This window comes from Mytilus galloprovincialis, chromosome 3 (genome assembly GCF_965363235.1).
Source record: "Mytilus galloprovincialis chromosome 3, xbMytGall1.hap1.1, whole genome shotgun sequence".
In the NCBI taxonomy this organism is placed as follows: Eukaryota; Metazoa; Mollusca; class Bivalvia; order Mytilida; family Mytilidae; genus Mytilus; species Mytilus galloprovincialis.
This window is the reverse complement of record NC_134840.1, coordinates 45550011-45572131: the sequence shown is the minus strand read 5'-3', so window position 1 is coordinate 45572131 and position 22121 is coordinate 45550011. Positions and strand designations below refer to the sequence as shown.

The 22121-nt window shown below is 30.5% G+C and overlaps 1 protein-coding gene across 1 annotated transcript; it reads left to right on the top strand.

The window, feature by feature from the left end:
- Nucleotides 1–1541: 1541 nt before the first annotated feature.
- LOC143068098 (monocarboxylate transporter 12-like) lies at nucleotides 1542–18053 on the top strand. The gene is made up of 6 exons (XM_076241867.1): nucleotides 1542–1619; nucleotides 2589–2679; nucleotides 9444–9587; nucleotides 10645–10788; nucleotides 14220–15257; nucleotides 16073–18053. Exons 2-6 carry the CDS (start codon nucleotides 2622–2624, stop codon nucleotides 16234–16236), a joined length of 1548 nt encoding a protein of 515 aa, XP_076097982.1. The 5' UTR covers nucleotides 1542–1619; nucleotides 2589–2621; the 3' UTR covers nucleotides 16237–18053.
- The last annotated feature ends 4068 nt before the right edge of the window (nucleotides 18054–22121 follow it).

The following is a 22121-nucleotide window of genomic DNA, read 5'->3' as shown; positions in this document are numbered from 1 at the left end:
CGTTTGGAAAACAAAATTTGGCGCAAATGATACCCCTGAAAAACAGTAATTGGCGTAAAAGGACTGCTGCCATGACATCATGGGTCACTAATCTGTTAATTATTAATAAACCCCATAATTGACCATCATAATTATTTCCCCATGAAAATCAGTCAGTCATCATTTCAACAACCAGGAGTATAGTTTCGTCATTAGATCAAAATTGTTATGACTGTTATCTCCCGCCGTCCCGGAGAGTTCGCATTTGAATTTCAAGATTTCTCAAATGATCACAATTTGAAGTTCGTTTGTCGTAGATTGGTCATTTGAACACATTTTCGTCATATTTGATTTAAATTTTCATCAAAAACTTTCAACAAATTCCATTTAAAATATAAAACTTTATTAAAACTTCACGAGTTATAAGACAGGTGCTTCTTGTAGTGAAGGTCTAAAATGCGGAAGTGGAAAACGCAGAAATGAAAAACTTGTGTACCAGTTTATCGAATTCCTAAATAACAAATCAACATGAAAAATAGCATGTGATTATTAAGGTACTGCTGTGACCTATCATCCTTTAATTAAAGACCCTTTTTAATAACACAGTCAGTCTTTGCTTAAAACTTCTTATTTAATTATTAAATTTCCTTTGATATACTAATTTAGCAACATGTATCTTGGTATAACATTTAATTTTATGGCCATCAAAAATTGCTGAAAAGACTTTTAAAAGTATAAAAATCTTTAATTTGAACTACCTTCAGATCTTAATTATTTAAATTATACTAACTCTCTTTGTAATTGGTTGGTAATTTTTGCATTTCAGATGAGTTAATAAAAGTAAGAAAAGTGAATAAGGCAGTGAAGGATAAAACTTATTTTGCAAATAGAAATAATAATTTTTTTTAGTTCAAATTTGTTTTAGGAGTTTTTGATTTTATTTATTTTTGTAATTGAATTTCTGAGAAAAAATCCTGCAATCTATTTTTCTGTCTCCAATTTTTGGTCATTTCCGAAATAAAAGAGGAATTTCAAGCCCATTACTATGACCAGTTGGAGTTTTCAATACATTTGTAAACTAGAAGTTACATCATGTATCAAAATAAAATGGTGTTTTTGTGTCCAAATTTGATATAAATTATTACAAATGTTTCATTGGTTATCATTTAACCTGTGCATAGAAATTAAGAGATTCATAGATTCTTGTGATCAACAAGCCAGTGTAACCAGGTAACCTTCAGTAAAAACTTATGAAATAGTATTGTTTGTAAAAACATTAAAAGTTTCAAGACAAATTGTGTTTGTTTATTGCCTGAAGCATGTATAAGAAAACTGTAAAAGTTGATATACTTTCTGATAACATTTTAATATATATCAGATTTAAAGAATTCATTAATTGAAAAAAGTCAGTCAAGCAAAATTTTCTGAATTTTTAATGTTAATTTTATGTATGGTTATCAGGTGGGCATAACAAAGGTGAAGTGACTTTAACATGTTTATAGTACATTTCTCCTCAAAATTTAAACTAGCGGTAATGGGATAATGTTTTGTAAGTTTCAGATCTCCTTAAAAGGAGAGAACTTATTAATAATTTATAACTATCTTGATTATGGTTATGTGGATGCATTTGACCTATAAATGTATGTATAATTTAATGCACACTCATATTTTTTGCATAAAGAATAAAAATTGCATTCATGTTATAAATTTAAAAGGAAATTCATTATTTAAACCTTTGGTGTAATTGTCATTGAACTTAATGAAACAATTTATGTTTCAGATGTACAGGTATAAAATTAATGCTTCAGTTACATTCTATCCAAATAATTACCTAGATAATATTGTGAAAATCAATTATATATGTAAATAGTGAAATATGTGTCATGTGCTTTTAGAGATAAATGGGGTCGAAATTTTAGACATTTTCTTATATGTAAATATGTAAATAGTGAAATATGTGTCATGTGCTTTTAGAGATAAATGGGGTCGAAATTTTAGACATTTTCTTAAAATTAAGGTTTCTTGGACATCTTTATTCTTTGGACTAAAATACTTACCTTTTTTTCTATGCTGTGTCTTGTGTACTTTCATTTGTCTGTTTGTCCTTTTCTTTTTTAGCCATGTTGTTGTCTGCTTATTTTCAATCTAAGAGTTTGAATGTCCCTTAGGTATCTTTCAAATCAATTGTCTTTTTAAAAAGAGGGTTCCAAGTACTAATTTTTAAGCTTATGATTAAAATCACTCAAAAATGCATCTTTTCTCCCATATTTCACAGTTTGACGTTGTGAAAAATAACATATTACAATAGTAATATCATTACCTCCCCTGTATCGTATGCCCTTAAGATATATAAATTAGAGTTCTCAAAATATTGCAAGGTTTTTATCAACGCCAATAATGTGACTTGTTGAGTATCGCAATATTAAGAACTTGCAATCGAACATCTGATATTTATATGTGTATGAAGCTTTTTCTTGAAAGCACAATTTTTATTCAGCTTTCAAACAACACAGTAATTAAGAAGCAGTTTGTCAAAAATAAAATTAACAGGTCTGAAATAAAATAGGTTATTATTACTATGATAATAAAACATGCTTTTATTTTTTCAGGTCATAAGTAACCTCGTAAAATAAGATACAAGTATGGCAGAACAGAAAGGAGTTCCCTACGATAGAGGATGGGCTTGGATGATTGTTTTTGGTAAAGAAAAAGATAATTATGAAATTATTTAAGGATTTTTTACTGTATCATGTACTGATTCAGTTTGAATCTCCCCGTCACTATGGTCATATGGATGACAACTTCCTTAAGGAGAAATTCTCAATCTGTTTTGAAAACAAAAGAATCTAATTTGATATATAAAAAAAAGAAGATTTGTTATGATTGCCAATTAGGCAACTCTTCTCAAGAAACCAAATGACACAGAAACTAACAACTTTAGGAAGCTGTACAGCCTTCAACAATGAGTAAATCCCATACCACATAGTTAGCTTCAAAAGGACCTGAAATGACAAATGTAAAACAATGCAAACCAGAAAACTAACAGCCTAATTTATGTTAAAACAAAAAAAGAAAAAAAATGCAATACAGAAACAATCGACAACCACTGAATTACAGGCTCCTGACATGGGACAGACACATACATACAGAATCCCCTAAAGGGGTTAAACATGTTAGCGGGATGCATTTCTCCAAAAGGAAAACAAAACTTAATGAAAATGACCATAAAATAACTTGATATTGAGGAAATTATGTAAAGTTGAATTTAAGCCTACATCAAAGAAAACACTTATGAATATATGTATAGTATGAAGGGCTAGATAATCTCAACTTGTTAATACAAGTTTTACCATCAGACATAACAATGTATTTGTTTTCTTGTAAATATGAAAAGTAAGGCCAAACAAATAAAATTGAGAAAGGAAATGGGGAATGTGTCAAAGCGACAACAACCTGACCATAAAGCAGACAACAGCCGAAGGCCACCAATGGGTCTTTAATATAGCGAGAAACTCCCACACCCGGAGGCGTCCTTCAGCTGGCCCCTTAAAAAATATTTATACTGGTACAGTGATAATGGAGGTCATACTAAACTCCGAATTATACACAAGAAACTAAAATTAAAAATCATACAAGACTAACAAAGGCCAGAGGCTCCTGACTTGGGACAGGCGCAAAATTGCGGCGGAGTTAAACATGTTTATGAGATCTCAACCCTCCCCCTATACCTCTAGCCAATGAAGAAAAGTAAACGCATAACACTACACACATTAAAATTTAGTTCAAGAGAAGTCTGAGTCCGAAGTCAGAAGATGTAACAAAAGAAAATAAATAAAATGACAATAATACATAAATAACAACAAACTACTAGCAGTTAACTGACATGCCCGCTCTAGACCTCAATTGAACAGATTGAAAGACTATGTCTTCATCATATGAATATCAGGCACAATCCCTCCCGTTAGGGGTTTAGTATCATACTATCATAAAAAAATGAGAAGAACTGAAGAACATAACCCGTGTCATGCCAACAACTGGTAGCTCGACATAGGGATAGTGATCCGGCGGCTACGGCGGCGGCGTTAGCTAACTTCTTAAAAACTTTATATTTTAGAAGGTGGAAGTCCTGGATGCTTCATACTTTGTATATAGATGCGTCATGTTACAAAGTTTCTGTCAGTCACATGTCACATGTCCTTGACCTCATTTTCATGGTTCAGTGACTACTTGAAAAAAAAGTTAAATTTTTTTGTAATGTTAAATTCTCTCTTATTATAAGTAATAGGATAACTATATTTGGTATGTGCGTACCTTGCAAGGTCCTCTTGCCCGTCAGACAGTTTTCACTTGACCTTGACCTCATTTTATGGATCAGTGAACAAGGTTAAGTTTTGGTGGTCAAGTCCATATCTCAGATACTATAAGCTATAGGTCTTGTATATTCGATGTATGGAAGAACTGTAAGGTGTACATGTCCAACCGGCAGGTGTCATCTGACCTTGACCTCATTTTCATGGTTCAGTGGTTATAATTAAGTTTTTGTGTTTTGGTCTGTTTTTCTTATACTATATGCAACAGGTCTTCTATATTTGGTGTATGGAAGGATTGTAAGGTGTACATGTCTAGCTGGCAGGTGTCATCTGACCTTGACCTCATTTTCATGGTTCAGTGATCAAAGTTAATTTTTTTAGTTTTGGTCTTTTTTTCTAATAATATATGCAATATGTTAACTATATTTGGTGTATGGAAATATTTTATGATCTATATATTAGTCTTGCAGGTTTTATTTGACCTTGACCTCATTTTCACGGTTAATTGCTCAGTGTTAAATTTTAATGTTTGTTCTGTTTTTCTTAAACTATAAGCAGTAGGTCAACTATATTTGTTGTATGAAAGAATTGTTAGCTGTACATGTCTTTCTGAAATGGTTCATCTGACCTTGACCTTAATTTCATGGTTCATTGCTCAATGTTTAGCTTTCTTGGTTAATGTGAAGTAATGTGACAGTTGTAGTAAAGCTTTGTATTTAGGACTATCAACATACTATCAATGATTAGTAAAGAAGGCGAGACATTTCAGTGTGTGCACTCTTGTTTAAAATAAATGTGTTTAGTTCCGATGCAAAGATCCTATAAGTGAATCAATATTAAAGCCAAAATAGGCAATCTTTAATGACTTGACAACAGTATTGTACCTATATCCCTTCTTATTAAGTCTGTTTAAAGGTTTTGTAATCTTTCGAGGTGCATACTGACATTTTTGTGCTTTGTAAAGAATATTACCATAAAAGATTGGATGTGAAATACCTGAACGTATAAGATGTTTGCATGTTGAGTTATATTTACGAATTATTTCCTTATACCGATGATAAAATTTAGTAAATGTTTTGACTAGTTTGTGATATCGAAAACTCGGGTGTAATAATTTTTCAGTAATACATAAATTTCTCTCGCTAAAATCTAATACGTTGTTACATACACGAGCGAATCGTACAAGTTGAGATATATAAACACCAAAAGATGGTGACAAGGGAACGTCACCATCCAAAAATGGATAATTAACAATAGGAAATGAAAAATCATCTCATTTATCATTTGTTTATCATAAATTTTTGTATTAAGCTTCCCGTTAATGATATAGATATCAAGATCAAGGAAATGGCAGTGGTCATTATTAGTAGTAGCTTTATTTAAAGTAAGTTCAACAGGATAAATTTCATACTGAAGTCATCATTATTGAGAGCCAATATGTCATTTAAATATCTAAAAGTATTGTTAAATTTTTGTATCAAATGTTGTTTCGATGGGTCTTTGATAATTTTAGTCATAAATTGTAACTCATAACAATACAAAAACAGGTTCCGCAAGAAGTGGTGCACAGTTAGTCCCCATTGGAATTCCAATAACTTGACGATATACGGAATCTCCAAAGCGAACAAAGATGTTATCAAGTAAAAATTCAAGCGCATATAGGCTTTTGATACTATTATACATACAGGGATCAAGATTAAACTACTAGATATTGGGGCTGGGTCTTATTTTTATAACATTATTAAAAGTATGTATGAAATTAGCAAATCATGTGTCAAAATTCAAAATCAAGTAAGTGATTTTTTCCCATTAGATATTGGAGTCAAACAAGGTGACAACCTCAGTCCGAATTTATTCAAGATATTCATAAATGATTTGCCCAGATATTTGTCAGATACTAGAGACCCAGTTAATGTCAATGACAAAGATCTACATTGTTTAATGTATGCTGATGATATTGTTTTATTATCTACATCAGCTGAAGGACTACGAGAAAAGCTGGGAATGCTTGATAAATTTTGCAAAGATTGGTGTCTCAATGTGAATACTAATAAGACAAAGGTGCTGATTTTCAACAAGGCAGGCAGACATGTAAAACAGATATTCACATTTCAGAATATAAATCTGGAATGTGTTTCAAAATACAAATACCTAGGTTTATATTTAAGCTCATCTGGTTCATTCAGTTATGCTCAAAATGAACTATACGAAAAATCCCTGAAAGCTCATTTCAAATTAAGGAAAGATCTTTTATCACTTAATCCTGATGTAAAAACAAGTATTCATGTTTTTGACCACACTGTAAAACCTATTTTATTATATGGTAGCGAAATATGGGGGATGTTTAATTCTCTTTCCTCTAAATGTAAGAAGGAAGATATATCTTTTGAAAAATTATATTCAGGTTTACCCTGTGAGAAACTTCATATAAAATTTTGTAAATTTATACTTGGGGTACACAAGAAAACAACAAATGCTGCAGTGTTATCTGAACTTGGAAGATTTCCAATATATTTTAATATTATAAAAGGAATGTTATTGTACTGGTATAGATTAGAGAATTTAGGTAATAATTTTCCTCTATTAAAAGAGGCATATACACAATCAAAGACACTACATCACATGAATATAACATCATGGTATGGTTCAATAAATGTTGTTTTTAAAATACTTGGTATTGACTATACAAATGCCATAAATGCTCCATTTTGTGAATCCTTATACAAATTTAAGAAATATATACAAACCAAGCTATCAATATTGTTTATTAGCTGTTGGAAAAAACAAATAGATAAATTTTCAGACAGTAAACTGAAAACCTACCTTTTATATAAAACAAATTTTGGTTTTGAAAAATATCTAACATTGATCAAGAATTTTGAACTTAGAAGAAGTTTTACTAAATTACGTGTATCTTCTCATAGATTACAAATAGAATTAGGTAGATATCAGGGTATTCCCCGAATTAACAGAATATGTAATAAATGTTCTTCCAATACTGTCGAAGATGAGGCTCATTTTCTATTTGATTGTAACAAATTTGAGGATGATAGAAATTGTATGTTAGCTAGTATTGCACAATATAATTCTTATTTTAATCATATGAACAGTCAAAGCAAAATTATCTGGTTATTTAGTGTAGAAAATGTTGAGTTACTTAAAATAATATGTAATTTTATATACAAACATCTTCCTTAGTGAAGATTAGTTAAAGGAAATCTATGTGTGTATATACATTTGATTGGACATAGAAAATTATATTCATCTGAATATCACAAACATACTAGCCGATTAAAAAAAAAAAAATAATTGTTAAGATATATTATTTATTCAAATGTTCTCTTATATCCTTGAGGCATCGTCCCCTGGTATCAACTGCATTCAAGTTACCTATGATGCTTCCTTGTTTGCTTTTGATACAGGTAGGAAAGAGACATTTACACACATTTTACATGCCTATGGCCCATAAGGTATCGTCCCCTGGTGTCAGCTGCCTTTAGGAAACCATAATGCTTTCCTATTTGCTGCTGACACAGGATGAGTCATGGACATGTTTAATTTCTACTTTCTTTTTGACTAATTATTATATATTTAATTGATCCAACTTTTTGTGTACTATACATATGTGGATATCTATTTTTCTTTTTTTTTTTTTTTTTCTTTTTGGGCTGCTTGTTTGTTATCTATATCAACCACACTTGTAATAAAATGCATTAGTATTAAAAAAAACCAACATACTATAGATTCTTTATCTACGTATTCTTTAAGAACTTAAATAGTTCTCGTTTAACTTTTTTTTTTTTTTTATCTCATTGTTTGTATTGTATTATAAAAAAAAAATTATTGATGTTGTAATGTTTATGCCCTTTGGGGCCCATAATTGGAAATAAAAATATCTTATCTTATCTTATCTTATCTTATCTTATCTTATCTTATAGTATCAACGGTTGTCCAATTGACATAGTTCTTTTGTTTATTGCTACTAAAAAATGACCTAAAAGAGTTTGAACATATGTACTCGCATTTTGACTTTTTAAATGCCCAGTTATTAAATTAGGGATGTGAATTTTTTCTTAATAAGAATATGATGCAAAGTGGTATATAGGGTAGAAAAATCAAAACTTTGAACAGATTCAAAATCACCAATATATGCATGCAATTTATCAAGTACTTCCAACGAGTTTTTGACACTCCAAAAGTAATTAATTCCACTATTTTCAAAGGCCTTATTTGAACAATTTATTATCAGGTTTTTTATTGTACCAAGTGTACTAGTAAGTAGAATAGACAATTTAATAGTGGAACAATGGCTTGAAGATGAAATAAATCTATTTTTGTAAGGTTTTTTGTGTAGCTTCGGAAGCCAGTACATAGTTGGGACTTTCATTGTATTTGGTTCTGCTTGTAAAGGAGTAGTTAAAAGTTTTCTGAAAATGAAGTCAGTTGGAATGTTGGTGAATTCGTGATTTCCTTTTGCAGAACCTCAATATAAAATTTACGTCGAACAATAATGATATTATTAGCAGCATTATCAGCCGGGACAAAAACAAATTCCATGGCTAGTTCTTTAAGTTTATGTTCATATTAAAATTTTAAATTCGATTTAAAAAAATAACCCACTATGATTTTCAGTCATGTAAACCACATTTACTTGCTATTCTTGTAATACATGTATATACACAGTTTGCCAGTGTTTCTAACATTGGGTTGTCATTAGATATTCCATATATAGATATAATAAGATGTTGTATGAGTGCCAATGAGACAACTCTCTATTGAAGTTACAATTTGCAAAAGTAAACCATTATAGATTAAAATATGGCCTTCAACACGGAGCATTGGCTCACATAAAGTGGATTTAATTTATGATCACGATGATTTTAACAGTTAGAAGTTTCTATTACATATTTCAAAATCAGCGATAACTTCTAAAATGTTTATAAGATGCTAGCACAGTAGTTGATCTTTGTTTAACAAACGTATGATACCTGTTTTAAAAGTTGAAGAAATATAATGGCTCATCAAATTTGCATCATATAGAAAATTTAATATTAACTCAAGACTGAGGTGGTCTCGTTGTTCTTAGAAAATACTTTTTTCATAAATCACTGTATTAATAAAAAAAAAAATTGTAATTCATAATTTTTATTTCAGGTTATTTTGTTAGTAGCTTTATCATGGTGGGTGTAGCTAAATCCTATGGTATACTGATGAAGCCACTTATGGAGGAGTTTAATGTTGATATCACAGTTGCCTCCCTTGGAATGGCAGTTGGTGCAGGAATTTATACATTGGCTGGTAAGCTGATTTTGTGATAATTTACTAACAACTGCTATAATTGTGCCTTCCCCATGACCAATCATATCTGCATCTTTGTAATTATTGAAATTGATGTATAGAGCATTGAGGTGTGGAGTAGTTTAATTTGGGTATAAATTTTATTTGCACTCATTGGCAGTCATTGCCAAACAAAATACAATTGTTATCTTCAACATCACTCAATAGTGTTTTATTGCTCAATGGATAATCTATTTGAATCTCCTAGTATGTGAAAATTTAACCTAAAACATTGAAGCATTGGGCAATCTTTGATTTCCTCAATTTAAAAACATTCTACTCAGAAACACTGAGGCCAAATGTTTGAAAACTAGGTGATGTACCTGTAGCTTGAGAGTCTTTCTACAAAATTCCTTATGTAATGATTAAAGAGCTGCAAACGTTAAGACATCTATGTAGAGGTATTATTAATTACCTGTATCTCGCTGATCAACTTGTTAGTCTGACCAGAAATTAGCCAAGGAAGACAGAAGCATTGTAATTGTTTATCTGCAATCTGATTAGAAAAAGGGATGTAATAGATAATAAGGATAATAATATAATCAAGTGTTCCCTTCTTCATATGACCACCTGTCACCAAACAATATAAGTTCAGTAACTGTTTATCATTATGACGTCACAAAACAAATACTATCTGGGCACTATTTATATAGAATTCCAAAAAAAGATTCTATTACTGTAATATTGTAAATTCAGAAATTATTGCTTGCAATTATTATTGCAATTTTGTCATTTTTTGACTGAAATACAATTTTAATTTTGCGATATTGAGAAAAATTTTGTTTAATTCATATTAAAAAATTCAAAATGTGAGTTTAGATTATTGCGATTATAACCCTGTCACATTTTTCACAATAATAAAAACATTTTGATAATTTCTGAATTTACAGTAATTTGTAAAATCTAAAAGAAATTGAAATATGCATCATGTGCATAGTCATGAAGTTTAATATCTATGGAGAGAAATCATGTGACATAAAACTTAATACAATGTTAAATTAGAAAATTATTTTTTCAGCACCAGTGTTTGTTGCTCTTGGTCAACATTTTACAGAGAGATCTGTTGTAATGTTTGGAGCTGTCTTTGCATGTATCTTCATCTCCTTATGCTATCTCAAGATAGGCATTTGGTATTTGATTTGGATGTATGGTATAGGAGCAGGTAAATATATAAGCATGAATCTTTACTGAATAAGTAATTTATAACAAGGAAATTACAATTGTTTTGTTTGAACTCATCTTTCCTTTTAAGCCAGTATGAACTTTTGAAGTTACATGGAATCTTTAGTCCATAAATTTTTTCAAAGATCTCTGAAAACATTGAACAAATTAAATTTTAACCAAACACTATTGATCTTTAGAGTATCTAGGTTATAGTTTGTTAATTTACTGATGTGGCGCCACTGTAAACTACAGAGCATAATAGTGAAATGCAAGTAATAGCATGATATCTTAAAACTATAAAAAGGAAAAGACAATCTTTACACTGTAGGAGTTATTGTCCATAAATGACTTTTTTAGCTCACCTGGCCAAGTGAGCTTTTCTCATCACTTGTCGTCTGTTGTCTGTTGTTGTCCGTCGTCATGGTTTGTCGTCGTTAACTTTTACAAAAATCTTCTCCTATGAAACTACTGGGCCAAATTAAACCAAACTTGGCTACAATCATCATCAGGGATATCTAATTTAAAAATGTGTCCCGTGACCCAGCCAAGCAACCATGATGGCCGCCATGGCTAATAATAGAACATAGGGGTAAAAATGCAGTTTTTGGCTTATAACTCAAAAACTAAAGCATTAAGAGCAAATCTGACGTGGGGTAAACTTGTTTATCAGGTCAAGATCTATCTGCCCTGAAATTTTCAGATGAATTGCACAACCTGTTGTTGGGTTGCTGCCCCTGAATTGGTAATTTTAAGAACATTTTGCAGCTTTTGGTTATTATCTTGAATATTGCAATAGACAAAGATAAACTGTAAACAGCAATAATGTACAGCAAAGTACGAGCTACAAATAACTCAAAATGACCAAAGTGGTGAATTGATCTCTTATTAAAGGATTTATTGCCCTTTTATAGTCATTTTTTTACAATTTTCATAAATTTTGTAAATTTTTGTAAATTTTTACAAAATATTTTCCACTGTCACATCCTGGGCTAATTTCATTATAGATAGAGATAATTTTAAGCAGCAAGATTGTTCAGTAAAGTAAGATCTACAAACACACTACCAACACCAAAACACAATTTTGTCATGAATCCATCAGACGATCTGTGTCCTTTGTTTAATATGCACTTAAGGGTATACAATACAGTTTTGAGCCTGTATTTTAAGTTTTATGAAAATTTCCATATAGACTATTTTTTGTCTGATTAAATCAAATATGTAATAAAAAATATACCTTCATGTGCTCCTTTTTGCGTTAAAATGAGGTCGAAATTTTGTATATTTGCTCAAAATTCAGATTTGTGGCTGTATTTTTCCTTTCGAAAGAAAGACATAACTTTTTTGTTTTAAAAGATGAACACAAATTGTTTTTTGTTAAATAATTTGTTATTTCTGTATTTTAAAGGTATCCTAAAAGTTTATGCATTTTTTATTCAGAAATAACTCGTATTTATCAAATAATCATGATTTGAGAAAAAAACGTCATTTTTTTATGTATATTTATGAAAATTTAAAAAAATCCGCTATTTACAGTTTTATAAAATTTGGTCCACATAATCTCCCTGCAAAATGAAACAATAGAGGTCCATGAACTCAATTTTAAATTAAATCAGTTTGAATGATAAAAATCAGTCAAAAAATGCATCTTTTCCCGATAAGTCACAATTTGACGTCGCGAAAATAAAATTTTACGTTATCAAAATCATTACCTCCCCTGTAACTGTATCGTATCGTATGCCCTTAAACCAAGGTGAGTGACACAGGCTCTTTGGAGCCTCTAGTTTGTCTTGCCTGCACAGAGTTAAAAGAGAGACTTGGGTATGCTGGTTCTGTCTGTTTAACTTAGAGTTTGTAATTTGGGCAGTTTAAGGGGAATTTTTAATGATAAATCAATGGTATTTGGTTTGCAGTAAAATTATCAGCATTTGAACATCACTTTTAATAGGATGGGTATATTTCCATGGAGATTATTTGACCTTTCCTCTCAAGTTTTGTTCAACTGACTTTCAAACATTTGCATTGTTTACATAATATAGTTTGTGATTATGTCAGTTTAAGCATTTATAATAATTCTGTGATATTTGAATCATTTGCACATCTCATTTCTGTTGTTTGACCTTTCCCCCTCAGTCTTGGTCTATTGGTTTTAAAAATTTTGTGATTATGTCAGTTTAAAGGTAACCACTTACAAAAAGTCAAAGAAATTCAGTCTGTATATTTCCATGACAATTATTTGGTCCTATTCCTTCAGTTGGGTTCATTAACTGGTAATATTTTACATAATTTACATGTTAAAGTATTGTTATTTTATTTTAACGTATACATTTTACTATTAAAATTACATACAAGTGAAACAAATCTCTTTGTCAACCGTTTATTATGGTATGGAACCAATAATTTTGGCTCAGTAAGGAAGAACATACAAAACAGTAGTACATATTTTAAACAAAATAGTTCCAATACATAGCTGCATCTTTGTTAATAGATGAAATATTTAAATAATTTTAGTATCAAATGAAAGTTTGGGAGCTTGGGATCACTGTAAAACCCTTGTATTAAACCTTTTGGAACCAGTATGCTCTATAATGTTGAATTTTTCAGCACAAGTCAAGATGAGGTATAGTTTTGACGTGAAATAACTGCCACTATATTTGAACTTAAGAGAAAGTAGCCATTAATGCTTGAAATTGCTGAATTTAACATAGAAAGCAATAGGCTCTGCCTTATCAAAAATACTGACATTTGCCTATAATCTTGTAAACTTTACTTGATGAATACGTTAACAGAAACTGTAATTGCAAATCTACAATATACAATTATGGCCTTTAGGAAAGATGAATATCCAAAATAGATTAAGCTTGCACATATATATTTTTTGAAAGTTGACACAGGACACAGAGGGTTAAAAAATAAAATAAAATAGAGGTACTAGGAAACAAATCTGTCAGTTTATCATGTTATAAATACATTCACTGTTAACTTACAGGAATAATAATAATGCTTATAACACTGAAGTTATTAGCAGCTTGACACTGAATCATTAATGCATGAATTAATGAATCTTTTAGTTGCAGGAGTAAACATATTAGTACAACAAAAATAACATAATATGTATATATAGTAACAATAATGGCAGTATACAGAGAACACCATCATGGACAAGATAAATTCATAGTACTTAAGCACAGACATACAACAGTTATGCAAGTATAAATTGTTATCTTGGCTTCCATGCCACATTTCAAAATTTATATAATTTTTCTGCTAATTTCTTTGATCCAGATTGCAAAGAAATACAACATACAAGTTTTCTTGTACAAAACAAGCAGGATTTACATGTACATTGTACTTTCATCGATTTACTGTCTATAAATCAAACTGTAATCAACTGCTAAGGGTAATACTTTTAATTAATTTTATCTGTTTTAGGAATTGGAAATTCTTGTTTGTTTGGAAATGGTCTAGTGATGATTGGCAGCTATTTCAAAAGAATTCGTACAGTCGCTAATGGTGTTGCATTGTCAGGAGCAAGTGTCGGAACATTTGCTATTCCTCCTCTAATGGAGTTCCTATTGCAGACATATGGACTGCCAGGAACATACCTTATCTTGGGAGGTTTATACTTATCTGTAGCTGTTTGCGGTGCCCTCTACCGTCCAATCAAATTTTATACAAGAGAAACAAAAGCAGGAGAAAATGATGAAAAGCATAAACTTATAAAAGAAGATCTAAATGATTCTACAAGAAAAAGGACAAGTTTTGTTCAAGACAAAGAAAATGTTGTCAATAGCAACACAAGTGACCCTTATACAGATTTGGAAATCCCGATTGAGACAGAAGTAAATAGAGAGAAATCTGTGTCATTTGTTACAAGCACTGGTTCATTAGTTATGGGATCAATGGAAAGTTTGGCACAAATTGTGCAGGCAGATGAATCAAAGAAACTGTCTAATAGTGTCACAATCAAAATCTGTGGAAAATCTATAGTTATTCCAAAAATATTTCATTTCTCAGTACTGAAAATGCCAGCGGTTGTGTTTTATACAATTTTCTCATTTCTTGTTTTCTTTGGATACTTTAATTTTATCATATTTATGCCATTAGATGCTGACAGTAGAGGATTTAAAAAGTTTCAAAAAGCCTGGCTCGTTTCTTGTGCTGGTATTGGTGATCTCATTGGAAGAGTAGTTGTTGGAATTGTAGGAGATCTTAGAATAATAGAACGATATAAAATAATTGGGGCCACCTGTATATTTTGTGGTATAAATATATTTATATTCAACTTTGCCACTGTATTTTGGTGGTGTGCTATCCATACAACACTGTATGGATTTTTTGGCGGTGCTTACATTGCATTGACCTCAATAGTTCTGATTGATATGGTTGGAATAGAGATTATGCCCAAAGCAATAGGAGTAATTCTACTTATACAAGGACTTGGTGCAGCTATTGGACAACCTATTGAAGGTAATGTAATAGCTTGTTTTTACTTTAGGCAAAAATGTTTAATGTTGCCTACCTTCCTACCTAAATAAGTAAAAAGCAGCCACCTTTTTTAACACAAATCGTCTTAAACAATTTTTTTTTAATTTTGCCTGCTCTTACATTGTGTTCTTGTCTAAAACATGTAACTTTTGCTGTAGGCCAAAAAATAAAACTACTTCCTACCCAACTCCTACCCAACTCTATGACATGGGTGGGCAAACAAAGAATTACTTAAAGGGTGTCCTTGTATGCATAGATTTCTTACATGCAATTGTGATCAGAATAAAAAGATTTTTTTGTAATGGTTAGTAGGAACAACTACAATTGTGTTTATCATGTTTATAGCAGCCAAACATTGCTAAATTAAAAGCCCAATATGTCTAGTGGTAATTTCATTTAGCTGTATATCTGACCTATATCCTCTGCTTCTGAAATTCAAGCATACTCTTTGAAACATACCAACTGATGTTGCCAGATTCAATGGCAACTCAAAAAATTAAGCCTCTAGCAAGAGTTGGCCAGTCAACTTTTTATATTGGTAGAGATGAATGAAAAAGTAACTTGTTGATTTAGTGATTGAGAGGAAAGTGTTTACCCACACTGAAGTTACCAGGTTTTCAGAAAATTTGCCAAGTGTGTTAAATAATTAGCAGAGACCATTCTTATAGTACCGGTACCTAAATATGTTACTTTGATAGATAACATGCTAAACATTAGATATACAGCCTTGTTCATTGTTGTTGTAAGCTTTAGTTATTTTATTTCCTTGTAATTTTTATTTTTTTATGTATTTTCAGGGGCCATCAAAGGAAGTTCAGGGTCATTTTCCCTTTTGAATTATATAAATTCTTCATTAATGATTATTGGAGGATGTTTCATGTTCCTGTATCCTTTCGTAAGAGATCATGCTAAGAAATCAAAAGATAAAACTGGTGCAGAACAGGAAGAAGAAGAAGCTTAAAGAAAGGGAAACAACTCAAAGCTTAAAGAAAGGGAAACAACTCATGAGAATGAAACAAAAGTTTCCAAGGAAATGGAACATCTTATGTTTGAAGTTGAAGAACAAGCTAAAAATGATAAATCAGATGTTGTTTCTGAATCAGTTTATGTACACTTCTATTGTTTATTTAGAGGCCTTCAGGGATGTGATATAGAGAGAGAAGTGAGTAAACTTTCAGTTTATTTATTTGTCTATCAACACTTACCATCAAAAGGGAACTTCTCAAATATGGTGGACAAATACAGTGGATTCATTTATTTTTATGGTATTGATTTGAGTGGATTAAAGAAAAATTGTGTATTCATTGTAAATTGTTTTAAGGTTTTATATACTGTAAATTCAGAAATTATTGTGTGCATTTTTTTTTGCGATTTTATCATTTTGGACCTTAAAAAAATCAAAATTTTACATCTTATCCTGTCATTATCCACAAATTTTGTGGGAGAAATAATTCCTTTAATGTTGAAAAATGTTCTTAATATACATTTCATACTTTGTTAGAATATCTCCTTGTTAAATTCCACATTTTTGTTACTTGTAATTCTCACATTGCAAGTCTGTATATTATGGCCTTCCAAGCTATTTCATTTATTAATAAGTTAGTGTGATTATGCTATGTTTTATTGGTTGTGTTTATCAAGTTATTATTAGGTATACCATAAATACAATTGACAAATTTTATATTAGTATTTTCTGGTGTGTTGCTGTTTATACATTGTATTTTGTAATTCAAAATGCTTTTTACACATTAAGTGCATAATAGTTTACACATTTTTGAAATATTTGAAATATGATGATTTATAGAGATTATTACTGAATATTGTGCGAAAAATATGTCAATACAATATATTTTTATGTTTTTCAATTTTACCTGGAATTTTACTATATACAGTATACATTGGTATAGTCAGGTATATACTTTTCTTTTCTTGCGTTGGTCTTTGACTATCCAAAACCATTTCTCTTGTTATGAAAATTCCATTGTTGGTTAGAATGTATATTTCATGTCAGACCTGACACCTTCTTATTTATGCATGTTTTTCTTCTATTTTACTTTAATTTATCTTATTTTGACTATAACCCGATAAAGATTATACACTCTTATACACTGATTTTGCTTTCTCCAGTCTAGTCTAGAAAGCAAATAAGTGATATATATATATACTGGCATTGCTTTTTATATTATCATTAAAGTATGCTTACTGATATAACACAAAATGTATAGTATAAAGTATAATAGAATAGAGAATGAATAGGGTAACTGTGTCAAAGAGACAACATACCAACCAAAGAGCAGAAAACAGCTGAAGGCCACCAATGGGTCTTCAACACAATAAGGAAATTTAGCACCTTAATGCTTAATTCATCTGGCCTCTATAAAACAAAAATGTACACTAGACTAGTAGAATGGAATCAATGGATGCTATACTAAACTAAGAAACATACAAATAAATAAACACAAGACTAACAAAGGCTAGAGGTTTCCAACTTGGGATAGGCACAAAAATGTTGCAGGGTTAAAATGTTTTGTAAGATCTCAACCCTCATCCTATACCTCTGGACAATGTGGAGTAAAACAAGTTTAATGTTAGAATAGGTAACAAACAGAAGAAACTAAACTAAATGACAATGATCAACATACAACAAAAAGCAACCAATTGCAAGTATTACAAGTAAAGAGAAAAGGTACAAAGGGATCTATTTGACCCCATTGAATGAATATATGCCACTACAAGCATTATATCATCTATATATCTAAACACCAATATAAGACCACCTCATAGACAATAACTGTTTTGTGTCTTTAAATATCAGCTGTATTTGTACAAGGCTAGGAAACAAGGTGTATGCGAGCTTTTAGCGACACAAAACACATGTTTTTGCATTTATTTTCGATTTGAAATCCCTTGAAGCTCGTGTAGTAATACGATACAGTAATCACACATTCAACTGAAGATGGGTTCGCAAAAAAAAATCTTGAATGGTCAACAATAATACATTGCTCAAAGTGAATAATTATCTATTTTATCATAACAACTAAATTCAACAATAAAAACAAATAACAAAACATTGTCCAATTTCAAGCAGGAGTGTACGAGTTGTCCAACGATTCAGACTCGACATTCACTAAACATGCATGCTGAAATTGACATGGTTGTTTTTGTTACACAATCATACACATTCATGTTTTAAACTCAATAGTTGTCTTCATAGAAAAGACTGATTTTCTTGTGTGTATGTTATCAGAAAATTGGTGTGATTCTTATTGCTCTAAAGAAATGTTTGAAAACAAACAGAACATATAAAAGTAACCGTTAATTCCCAAATGATATGTTATTGAAATGTGACTGAAATACACATTCTGAGGTCATGCAGGTTCATGCAATACTCAGTCCAGCAGTGGGCGGAGCTTTTAAGCAATATCTGTATAGTATACAGATACAGCATAGCGATATCTGTTGGGCTGTATCTGTATAGTAGAACTTCAATTGCAGGATAAAAACATGTATCTGACATTTACTTAACAAAGAAAATGAAAAGAAATTTGTAATTATTGGCAAGAGTTCTGACTCAAAGGCAGACACAAAAATGTCTCCGCTGTGATTAAATAATTTAATGCTTTCTCCTCCCCTTTAATATCAGTCATTAAAAAATAAATTTTAAGTCATTAATCTATGTATTTATTTATATAAAGGAAAATATATTTTTGAAACATATCAAAAAAGGAAATTTGTACATTTACATATATTTTGTTGATGATGTTCTTAATATATATGTAATTTCAATATATGCTTGTAAAATCAATAGTTGTTCCAATTTATTCATTTTAGAGAATATTGCATTTTTGTGAATCTTGTTTATACATATATATATATAGTAGTCATTTTCTATTTATGTGAAAATTTTGTAGGATGTTTGCTCTTAATCAATTATTTTACATTTAACAGGTTATTATTTGAACTTGGAATTATTTTTTAATTATGGAATTTGCATAATTTCTTGTGCTTGAAATTTTTATATATTCCATGTTTATTCAATATTACAATGTTTTGAACGGTGCATAACACTTTCCATACAATGTATTTTGTATAGATAGTATTGTGCGCGGCACAGTGCATTCTTTTGAAAATGTGCTGTTTTCTTCTTAAGAGAAAGTGTTGTGCGCAGCACAGAACATTATGATAAAGAAATAGCATGGAATTTATTAAAAATTTCAAGCACAAGAAATTATGCAAATTCCATAATTAAAAATAATAGCCTGTTATTTTCTATTCAGGAACTATAATGTTATTTAAATGCATTTACAAGTTATTTGCATTTTTATTATTTCAGGGTAATTTCTTGTTTTTTTTTCTTATTTGAATTTCTACCTCATGACCATATCTACTACTAGATTTCAGTATATAACCTAAAATAAAATTTAATCATTTGCTTAAAATTTTGATATTTTATCAGTTCAGGTCAAGAAGAATTTATTTTCATCTAAAGTAACTTCTAAGTTCACATTAAAGAGATAAGTCTACAGGTATTTTGTAGTCAAGTGTTTTGCTCTTGATATATTTCAATTATTCTTATATTGTTGTATAATTATGATAGAAAAAAAATGTTATATGTTTATAAATGTTTAATATGAGATTGAAATATTCGAACCCGGTATAAGTAAATTTATATTTGAATATGTTGTGAATATATTTGAAATTAATATGAATATATATACAAGATTTTATTTGAATTCATTATAAATAAGTTTTTTTCATGTGTTATTATTTACTTATAAGTATTTTTTATACGACCGCAAAAATTTTAATTTTTCGTCGTATATTGCTATCACGTTGGCGTCGTCGTCTTGCGTCGTCTTGCGTCGTCCGAATACTTTTAGTTTTCGCACTTTAACTTTAGTAAAAGTGAATAGAAATCTATGAAATTTTAACACAAGGTTTATGACCACAAAAGGAAGGTTGGGATTGATTTTGGGAGTTTTGGTTCCAACAGTTTAGGAATTAGGGGCCAAAAAAGGGCCCAAATAAGCATTATTCTTGGTTTTCGTACAATTACTTTAGTAAAGTAAATAGAAATCAATGAAATTTATACACAAGGTTTATGAACACAAAAGGAAGCTTGGGATTGATTTTGGGAGTTTTGGTCCCAACAGTTTAGGAATTAGGGGCCAAAAAGGGGCCCAAATAAGCATTATTTTTGGTTTTCGCACCATAACTTTAGTATTAGTAAATAGAAATCTATGAAATTTGAACACAAGGTTTATGACCATAAAAGAAAGGTTGGGTTTGATTTTGGGAGGTTTGGTCCCAACAGTTTAGGAATAAGGGGCCCAAAGGGTCCAAAATTGAACTTTGTTTGATTTCATCAAAAATTGAATAATTGGGGTTCTTTGATATGCCGAATCTAACTGTGTATGTAGATTCTTAATTTTTGGTCCCGTTTTCAAATTGGTCTACATTAAGGTCAAAAGGGTCCAAAATTAAACTTAGTTTGATTTTAACAAAAATTGAATCCTTGGGGTTCTTTGATATGCTGAATCTAAAAATGTACTTAGATTTTTGATTATTGGCCCAGTTTTCAAGTTGGTCCAAATCGGGGTCCAAAATTAAACTTTGTTTGATTTCATCAAATATTGAATAATTGGGGTTCTTTCATATGCCAAATCTAACTGTAGATTCTTAATTTTTGGTCCGGTTTTCAAATTGGTCAACATTAAAGTCCAAAGGGTCCAAAATTAAACTAAGTTTGATTTTAACAAAAATTGAATTCTTGGGCATTTTTGATATGCTGAATCTAAACATATACTTAGATTTTTGATTATGGGCCCAGTTTTCAAGTTGGTTCAAATCAGGATCCAAAATTATATTAAGTATTGTGCAATAGCAAAAAATTTTCAATTGCACAGTATTCAGCAATAGCAAGAAATCTTCAATTGCACAGTATTGTGCAATAGCAAGCAATTTTCAATTGCACAGTATTGTGCAATAGCAAGAAATCTTCAATTGCACAGTATTGTGCAATAGCAAATATTTTCAATTGCACAGTATTGCGCAATATCAAGAAATATCTAATTGCACAATATTGTGAAATAGCAAGAAATTTTCAATTGGAGTTATCTTTCTTTGTCCAGAATAGTAGTTGAATCAACTTAAATCATTGTTTTATACAATATACAATGTATATTCACTTTTACTACCAACTGATAAATTAAAACAATCTTTACCATTCAGTGATAACAAGCACTTTATTTTACATTTTAATATTTTATGATGTATTTAAATGAGTAGTTATTGTTGCAAACTCCATTAGGAATTTGAATTGAGATCAGTTTTGGAAAAAGGGAAAGGGGGATGTGAAAAAAAATGGGGGGGGGGGGGGTAAATTTTTCTCATTTCAGATTTCATAAATAAAAAGAAAATTTCTTCAAACATTTTTTTTAGAGGATTAATATTCAACAGCATAGTGAATTGCTCAAAGGCAAAAAAAATATTTTAAGTTCATTAGACCACATTCATTCTGTGTCAGAAACCTATGCTGTGTCAACTATTTAATCACAATCCAAATTTAGAGCTGAATCCAGCTTAAATGTTGTGTCCATACTTGCCCCAACTGTTCAGGGTTCAACCTCTGCGGTCATATATAGCTGCGCCCTGCGGAGCATCTGGTCTACAAATCAATCTAAGATCTAGTAGGATAAGTCTTGTTTGCCAAGCACAATGTCAATTGCTCACAGATATTCTTGTTTGTTATTCTTAAATGTACAAAAAAGTCATGTCTTGCTATTGATGCATACTGTAGATACCAATTTTTGTGGGTTTTGTGGGTACAGGTGAACGAACCATGAA

Coding starts and splice junctions, on each gene's coding strand:
- LOC143068098 (XM_076241867.1), top strand. CDS start 2,622: ATGGCAGAACAGAAAGGAGTTCCCTACGATAGAGGATGGGCTTGGATG. Junction 10,789..14,219: donor GATGTATGGTATAGGAGCAG/GTAAATATATAA, acceptor TATCTGTTTTAG/GAATTGGAAATTCTTGTTTG. Junction 15,258..16,072: donor TATTGGACAACCTATTGAAG/GTAATGTAATAG, acceptor ATGTATTTTCAG/GGGCCATCAAAGGAAGTTCA.